Genomic DNA, 8,992 nt, shown 5'->3' with positions numbered 1-8,992 from the left:
GGGACTTTCGGGGAGGGGGGGCTAGAAAAGGGAAATCATTTGAAATGTAAATAAATTATATCGAATAAAAAAAAAAAGATGTAGTGGAGCTTGTGTTTTAAGAACCTTGGTTTTCCAGTGCAACCTTGTCAGAGGCTGAGAACAGAGAAAATAGCCAGGTGTCCAGTCAGAACTGTAGAAACTATGAATGCATCTGCTTTTGTATGAGTCTTGCTCTGCTTTGTGCTGTAGTGATAGAAAACTACATTGAACAAGGGTTAGTTGATTTGACTCAAGTCTGTAGCACCTGGGAAGCTGAAAGTGCAGACGCCTCTGCTGGCCTGTTGCTTAACTGATGATTGTGCTTTATGACCCTTCTCAGGTAGAAGACATGAAAGAGAAGCTCTAGGTTATGTGTCTATCTTTTGGCTTTAACTCATATTGCATTGAGAGCACTTATTTTATTTTTTTAAAATTTAGGATTAGAAGCATAAATATAACCTGTGATAGTATGAATTGAATACTGAACACAAAAGTGGACTGTGGGACAGAGAAAACCTCAATATTTTGATATAAATTACAAGGTATACACGAGGTTGACAAATGTGGAAAGGGATTCCAGGCACATAGAAAGGTACTAGGATGTACTGGAATCTTTTTACTGGTCAGTATATTTGACTACTCTTTAAAAACATATTCTATATTACGACATATTATAAAATTTGCATTCTTCAATGTAATTTAGTGTTTTAATATAGCTATTAAATTATATAATCCTCATCATGTTCTATTGTAGAATGTTTTCATCTCTACCCTAAACAAAAGTCTATGAGCAGTGACATCAGAACTTCTCTTTCTTTCCTACAGCATGTTGAAGACATTGAGCTTCTTTCTATCTGGATTATTACCCTGTTCTTGATACTTCATAAAATAGCCCCTGACAATCTATTGTCTTACATTCTTGGTCCCTTTCACTTACACTTTCTTTCTTCCTTCCTTCCTTCCTTTCTTCCTTCCTTCTTTTCATTCTTTTTTTATTTCTTTCTTTTCATATTTTTGTAGGATATTTTCTTTATTTACATTTCAATTGTTATCCCCTTTCCAGGTCTCCCCTCCAGAAATCCAGTATCACATCCCCCCAGCCTCTATGAGGGTGATAACCCACCCACCCATTACTACCTTCCAGCCCTGGTATTCCCTTGCACTGGGCATTGTACCCCCTCAGGCCCAAGGGCTACTCCTCTTACTGATGTCCAACAAGGCCATCCAATGCTACCTGTGTGTAACAACAGTTACCTCATGTGTACTCTTTGGTTGGTGGTCCATAATTGGGAGCTCTGGGAAGTCTCGCCAGTTGACACAGTGTTCCAAGCTCTTCAGGGCGATGATTCAGAGCCAAAAGACTTTAAGGCTCTTTGTTGCAGAATAGTGCAAAAAGTATACCTTGCCTGTTCATTCATCAGTGGATGAACATCTGGGTTTTTCTCAAATTTATGATATCATGAACACTGATACTTAATCATTACTGTACAAATTTTTGAGTGAATGTATGTTTTCAATTCTTGTGGATATATCACTAGACTGAAATTTCTGAGATACATGATAATACCATGGTTTATATTTTGAAATGTTTTCAATTGTTTTCCAGTCTGTAATATTCTAAAATACTACCAAAATATATGAAGATTCTAATTTGTTTACATCCTTGTAGTACTTACAGCTTTAAATGCAATCATCTTGTTCACTGTGAAACATTATTTCACTATAGATTTTATTTGAATTTTCTTAATAATGAACAATAAAGCTTCCAATGTTTATTGGTTAAGTGAGCATCTCCACTAGAAGAATGACTATTACCATCTTTTGGCCTTTATAAATTGCTTCATTTGACCTTTTTATTTTTAAATTATAATAGTTATAATGTGCACTATCTCAATTTTTCCCATATTTTAATTTTTTTCTGTGCTACATGTCATGTTTACAGATATTATGTTATATTCATTTTATTAATTTTATATGATAGCCTCTGATTTTAGCACTTTATCTAGTAAAGTTTAGCAATTTCCTATTGGTAAAATGTTGGTCATTTTTTCCCTCAATATTGATATAGATTTATCTTCTATGTTTACTTCCAATGAACCATTTTGAATTAGTTTGAATGAGTGTCAGGAGAGTTACATATTAACAACAATTACCTCATATCATATGTTTAAAATATTTCTACACTGACCTTATAGATATAAATTTGCTTCTGGTATGTCAAATTTGTCACAGTCACTGGCACATCTATACATATGACAATACTATACCCTGAAATCTATTAGAGTATTACAGTGAGATTCAAGAGGGGAGAGGTCATTATTCTGCCATTTCAGGTTAGTTCTCATTTTCTCGGACCACAAAGTATTCATGAATATAAATTCATAGTGGTATAATACCTCATGCACAAGCAAATTTAAAAGAAAACAAGTCAGTTGATAGTGATATCACTAAGTTAGGAGATTGATAGGGAAAGTATGTCTATTTTCATAAAAATTTTCATTGACTAATGAGCATAGATGCCTTTCTTTTTCTGTATGTCTTTAATTCCTCTCCACGGAAACTTACAGTTCAAAGTGAAATGGCAGTTATTTCTCCTATTTAATGTGAATATAAGCAAATTATGATTTTATTATATTATTAATGAATTTAATAGTTGTTGAGTTTGACTTTAATCATCTGCTCTAAAATTTGCTGAGCATTTAAATGTTCAATTAAATATTAATTGGAATTTTTCTATACAGAATATTACATTACTAAATTGTTAAAAACTGTTTCATTTCTTCCTTTACAATGAAAGGAGCTTTATTTTCAGTGTCTAATTTACATTCTAAATCTAAAACATACACTTAAACATTGAATAAATGTGTCAATATTGCTTCATTTATTCACTTATTGTGAAAGTGTTCCATAGATTTTTGGGGGGAAGTTCTTGTTGGTGCTGATGTTTTGATTTAAAGCAATATTTACAAGATAGGCATAAGGTGCTATAAAACATTAAATTTATTATATCAGTTCCACGGATGTTCATGGAACAAAAATAGACATAGATACTTTAGATAATGTATTTGTATGTCACATGTAAAATCTTGAACTGTTAACATACATGAAGAGTTGTTGGCAACAGGAAAAACCAGAATGAAAAACTTTAATTCAATGTCACACACCAAGAGCAGAAAGATAAACATTTTTTCTTACTTCCTACATAAAACATCCAGGTCCATAAGGCAGATAGAAATCACTCCACAGTGACTGAGTTCATCCTTGCTGGGTTAACAGACAAACCAGAGCTGCAGCTGCCCCTGTTTCTCCTCTTCCTTGGCATCTACCTGTTTACAGTGCTGGGGAACCTGGGCATGATCATCCTGATCCTGCTAAGCTCCCACCTGCACACACCCATGTACTTCTTCCTCAGCAGCCTGTCCTTCATTGACCTCTGTTACTCCACTGTTATTACCCCGAAGATGCTGGTGAAATTTGTGACAAAGAAGAATGTCATCTCCTATCAGGAATGTATGACTCAGCTCTATTTCTTCCTTGCTTTTGTTATATCTGAGTGCCACATGTTGGCTGCAATGGCATATGACCGTTATGCTGCCATTTGTAACCCCTTGCTTTACAATGTCACCATGTCTTACCAAGTCTGTTCCTGGATGGTAGGTGGGGCGTATGGCATGGGCTTCATTGGTGCAGCAATTAGTACTCTCTGCATGCTAAGAGTGGTTTTCTGTAATGCTAATATAATAAACCATTACTTCTGTGATCGTTTCCCATTGATGGAGCTTGCCTGCTCCAGCACTTATGTCAATGAGATAGTTCTCCTGTGTCTCAGTGCTTTCAATATCTTTATTCCAACCCTGACCATCCTGGGTTCTTACATCTTCATCATCGCTAGCATTATCAAATCCACTGAGGGCAGATTCAAAGCCTTCAGCACATGTAGCTCCCACTTCTCTGCTGTTTCTGTCTTCTTTGGCTCCCTGGCATTCATGTACCTACAACCCTTCTCTGTCACGTCCAAAGAAAAAGGCAAAGTGTCCTCTGTGTTTTATACTACCATTGTGCCCATGCTGAACCCCATGATCTACAGCCTGAGGAATAGGGATGTCAAACTTGCTCTAAATAAGTTGTTTCAAAATAAGTTCCATGTATAAAGAAGTATTTACCTTCAAAAACCATACAAATTACAATCAATAAATTTTATCTTCTAACACTATTCAATTAGGCTCCAAACAAGAAACTTTATTTCTGTGTCAAATAGAATCATCCACATCAGGAAGTCTCAGTATCTGTTAGTGGAATACACCTTTCATGTCTTCCCCTGAAGGTGGCAGCAGCAGCAGCAGCAGCAGCAGCAGCAGCAGCAGCAGCAGCAGCAGCAGTAGCAGCATGACTTTTCTGGTTTATGCTTAGGATAGATTCTCCTAGAAGAGGGCACTTTTACATTGCCTAAGAAACTTCTAGACTTCATGATTGCTGTGAACTTCAAAGCCTTTAAACATATTGCATTAAGTACATTAGCATGTAGATTTAAGTAATACATGGTACCTGTGCTCACTTTATTAATCTGTGTGCAGCATGAAAACTTTAATCGTTCTTCCTAGTATTAATTATTTAACTACTTAATTAATTTTAAACCTGATGACCTTGTATCTATCATTTCATCTGAATCCTGTAGTAGGCAAAGATCATTGGTGGATTTGTCTTTAATTACATGACAAAACTTCGTTTTGGATGTCTCCTCTACTTCATTCTGTAATATCACAATTAGAAAGAAGAGATCAGTTTTTTTTTAATCAGAATAAAGGCTACTGCTTTTCTACAACCCTTGGCTTTTCTTCATCTTATATGTTCTTTCTCTTTTTTTAATAGGAAATTTTCTTTAATTGCATTTCAAATATTTTCCCCTTTCTGGGTCCCCCCAAAGCCCTATTTCATTCCTCCTCCCCCTGCTTCTATGAGAGTGTTCCCCCACAGTCCCACCCACACATTCCACCACATTGGGACATCTAGCCATCTCAGGAACAAGGGCCTCTTCTCTAATTGATGCCTGACAAGACCATCTTTTGCTACATATATGACTGGAGCCATGGGTTCCTCCAAGTGTACTCTTTGGGTGGTGCTTTAGTCCCTGGGAGCTCTAGGGGGGTCCAATTGGTTGATGTTATTGTTCTTCCTATGGAGTTGCAAACCTCTTCAGCACCTTCAGTCCTTTCTCTAACTTCTCCATTCAGAACCCCGTGATTAGTCCAATGGTTTACTGCAAGCATCCACCTCTCTATTTGTCAGACTCTGGCAGAGCCTTTCAGGAGAAAGCTATATCAGGCTCCTGTCAGCATGTACTTCTTGGCGTCCACAAAAGTGTCTGCATTTGGTGACTGTGTATGGGATATACGCCCAGGTGAAGCAGTCTCCAGATGCCTTTTCTTCAGTCTCTGCTCCATACTTTGTGTCCATATTTGCTCCCATGAGTATTTTCTTTCCTTTTCTAAGAAGGACTGAAGCTTCCATACTTTGGTCGTCCTTCTTCTTGAGCCTCATGTGGTCTGTGAATTGTATCTTGGATATTCTGAGCTTTGGGCTAATATCCACTTATCAGTGAGCAGATGCCATGTGTTCTTGTGTGATTGGGTTATCTCACTCAGGATGATATTTTTGGTTTCATCCATTTGCCTAAGAATTTAATTAAAGCATTGTTTTTAATAGCTGAGGAGTACTCCATTGTGAAAATGTACCAAATTTTCTGTATCCATTCCTCTGTTGAAAGACATCTTGGGTTCTTTAAAACTTCTAGCTTGTATGTTCTCTTATCTCACAAACTCTCTCTATATACTCCATTGCAATGGCTTGCTAACATTACATGCCATATGAGTCACTTATCACATACTAGTACAAAATAGTTTTGATAATTGAAGAGACTGTAAATGAGACATAAATTTCCATGTAACAATATTTGAGTACTTAAGTTCAATTACACCTAGAATGAAACCTTAGTGTATGTCAGATCATAATAAACTTTAGTCTCTGGAAATTATAAGAATATATTCACAGTAACAGAAAATGATCACTCATTTTCTGCAATGAGTTTACTTATGAAAACCAGAAATGATCTTTTTCCTATTTCAATTCACATTTTTTTTCTAGGCATGTGTGGTTGTTTGATAGGAATGTTCACATAGACTCATGTGTAAATGCTTGGCTCATAGAGGTGGCACTATTAGGAGCTGTGCCCTTGTTGGAGGAATTATGTGATTGAAAGGGTTGGCTTTGAGGTTGCCTATGCTTAAGTTATGCTCAATGTGGCGTATCTCCTGATACTTGTGAAACAAGATGAAGATCTTTCATCTCCTTCTCAAGTACCATATTACCTGCATGCAGCCACATTTCCCACCATAATGGTAATGGACTAATGCCCTGAAACTGTAAGCTTTACCAAATTATTTTTCTTTATAACAGTTGCCACGGTCATAATATCTTTTCAGAGCAATAAAACCATAACTAAAGTGGAGTCCTTAATGATAATCTTAATTTTGATATTAACACAAACAATGAATTCATGAAATTCTTAGGCAAATGGAAGGAACTAGAAAATGTCGTGCTAAGCAAGGCAACCCAATCACAAAAGAACACACATGGTATGCACTCATTAATAAGCAGATGTTAGCCCAAAAGCTCAAAATAAACAAGTTACAATTCACCAAGCTTAAGAAGAAGGCAAAATTAAGTTAGGATGCTTTGTATCCTCTATGAAAGAGGTCAAAATAGTCACAGGAGCAATTTGTGGAGCAAAGACTGAAGTAAAGGCCATCCAGAGACTGCCCTACCTGGGGATTCATCCTATAAACAGTCAACAAACCCTGACACTACTGCAGATGGCAAGAAGTGTATACCAAAAGGAGCATGGTTGTCTCCAGAGGAGCCCTGCTACAGCCTTACAAATACAGAGGCATATGCTAACAACCAGCTATTGGACTGGGCATGGGGTCCCAAATGGAGGAGCTGGAGGATGGTTCAGAGGAGCTGAAGTGGTTTACAGCCCCATGGAAAGAACAATGATTTCAGCCACCCAGATGCCCCAGGACTCCCAGGGACTGAACCATCAACCAAGGGGCACACCTGGTTCCAGCTAAAAATGTGGCAGAGGAAGGCCTTGTTGAGCATCAGTGGGAGGAATGGTCCTTGGTCAGGTAAATGCTCAACAGAAGCCCTAACAAAGGGAAACAGAGAGATGTGGGGAGGAGGGAGTGTGTTGGATGGAGAGGCATATAAGTGGAGGCAGGGGGAAGTAGGAAGGGGAGGCACTGGGAGTCTTAAGGGAGGAGGGATATCCAGAAAGGTTTTACCACTGGCAATGTAAATGAAGATGATATTCAATAAAAAAAATTAGAAAACCAAACCAAACCAAAACAAAACCTAAGGAATAAATTTATTTTCTAGTATTTTTAGAAAAAGTTACTTATTGGAGAGGATTCTCAACCACTGCCATCCAGTCCTCCCCATTGTCTGGGACCTCAAATATCTTAAGGATTGGGCAAATCTTCTTCCACCAATGGCAATCCTCTGCTATACACCTGTCTGGGGCCTAGGAACAGCTCCTTAATGCTGCCTGGTTGGTGGATTCGTGTCTAAGAACTCCTAGAACTTTGGGTTAGTTGAGACTGAGGTGTGGGCCTCTCAGAGGACAGCTATACTAGGTTATTTTCTGTAAACACATCATAGCATCAGTAATAGTGTCAGGCCTTGGTATCTCCCCATGAGGTGGATCCAAAATTGGGATGGTCACTGGACCACATTTTCCTCAGTCTCTTCTCCATTTTTGTACCTGCAGGTCTTTAGACATTGGAACACTTCTAGGCCAGACATTTTGACTGAGGTTTGGTAACATCATCCCTTCTCCTGAGAGCCTACCTATCTACTAGAGGTGGTGTCTTCAAGTTCCCTCTTACGATTGTCAGTCATTTCATGTAAGGTTACTCCCATTGAGTCTTGAGAGTCTCTCCATTCTTAGGTTTCTGGTACTTTCTAGAGGGTCTACCATCCTTCCACCTTGTGAGGCTGCATATTTCCATTCATTCTGCTGGCCCTCTGGGCTTCTCTCTTGCTCCCACCCCCATACCTGATCCTGTTCCCCTTTATATTCCTCCTTCCCTCTACTGAACAAATGTCTCCCTCCCACTGCCTCCCACTGTGATTATTTATGCCCCTATTGAGTGGATTGAAGGATCCTCAATTGGGGTTTCTGCTTACTAAACTTCCTAAATTCTGTGGCTTGTACTCTTAAGTATTCAGTACTTTTTGGCTAATCATCCACCTATTAGTGAGTACATACAATGTATGTCCCTTTGGGTCTGGGTTAGTTCACTCAGGATGATATACATTACATTTCCATCCATTTGCCTGCAAAACTCTTGAAGTCCTCATTATTAATAGCTGAATAATATTCCATTGTGAAAGTGAACCACATTTTCTGCATCCAATCTTTATTTGAGAAACATCTGGGTTGTTTTCAGCTTCTGGTTATGACGGATAAGGATGCTATAAGCATCAGGGAACAGTTGTCTATACTGAGGAATCTTTTGGGTTTATGCCCAAGAGTGGTATTGCTGGGTCTTCTGTTAAAACTATTACCAATTTTCTGAAGAACCACCAGATTTATTAAAAGAGTGGTTGTACCAGTTTGTACTCCTACAAGCAATGGAGGAGTGTGCCTCTTTCTCTACATCCTAGCCAGTATGTGCTGTCCCCTGAACTTTTGATCTTAGCCATTCTGATTGGTGTAAGGTAGAATCTTAGGGTCATTTTGATTTACATTTTCATGATGGCTAAGGAATTTGAACACTTCTGTAAGTACTTTTTGGCCATTTGAGATTCCTCTGTTATGAATTCTCTGTTGAGTTATTTGCTTCATTTTTTTAGTTCGGTATATTGGATTATTGGAAATTAGATTCTTGAGTTCTTTATATATTTGTAGATT

The 8,992-nt window shown here is 38.0% G+C and overlaps 1 protein-coding gene across 1 annotated transcript; it reads left to right on the top strand.

The window, feature by feature from the left end:
- The first annotated feature begins 334 nt into the window (after nucleotides 1-334).
- Nucleotides 335-4,172, top strand: LOC127689776 (olfactory receptor 150-like). The gene is made up of 2 exons (XM_052189378.1): nucleotides 335-361; nucleotides 3,237-4,172. The coding sequence occupies exons 1-2, from the start codon at nucleotides 335-337 to the stop codon at nucleotides 4,170-4,172; spliced, it is 963 nt and encodes a 320-aa protein (XP_052045338.1).
- The last annotated feature ends 4,820 nt before the right edge of the window (nucleotides 4,173-8,992 follow it).

This window comes from Apodemus sylvaticus, chromosome 7 (genome assembly GCF_947179515.1).
Source record: "Apodemus sylvaticus chromosome 7, mApoSyl1.1, whole genome shotgun sequence".
NCBI lineage: Eukaryota > Metazoa > Chordata > Mammalia > Rodentia > Muridae > Apodemus > Apodemus sylvaticus.
Note: the sequence above shows the minus strand (reverse complement) of the source record. Positions and strands in the feature narration are given on the sequence as shown.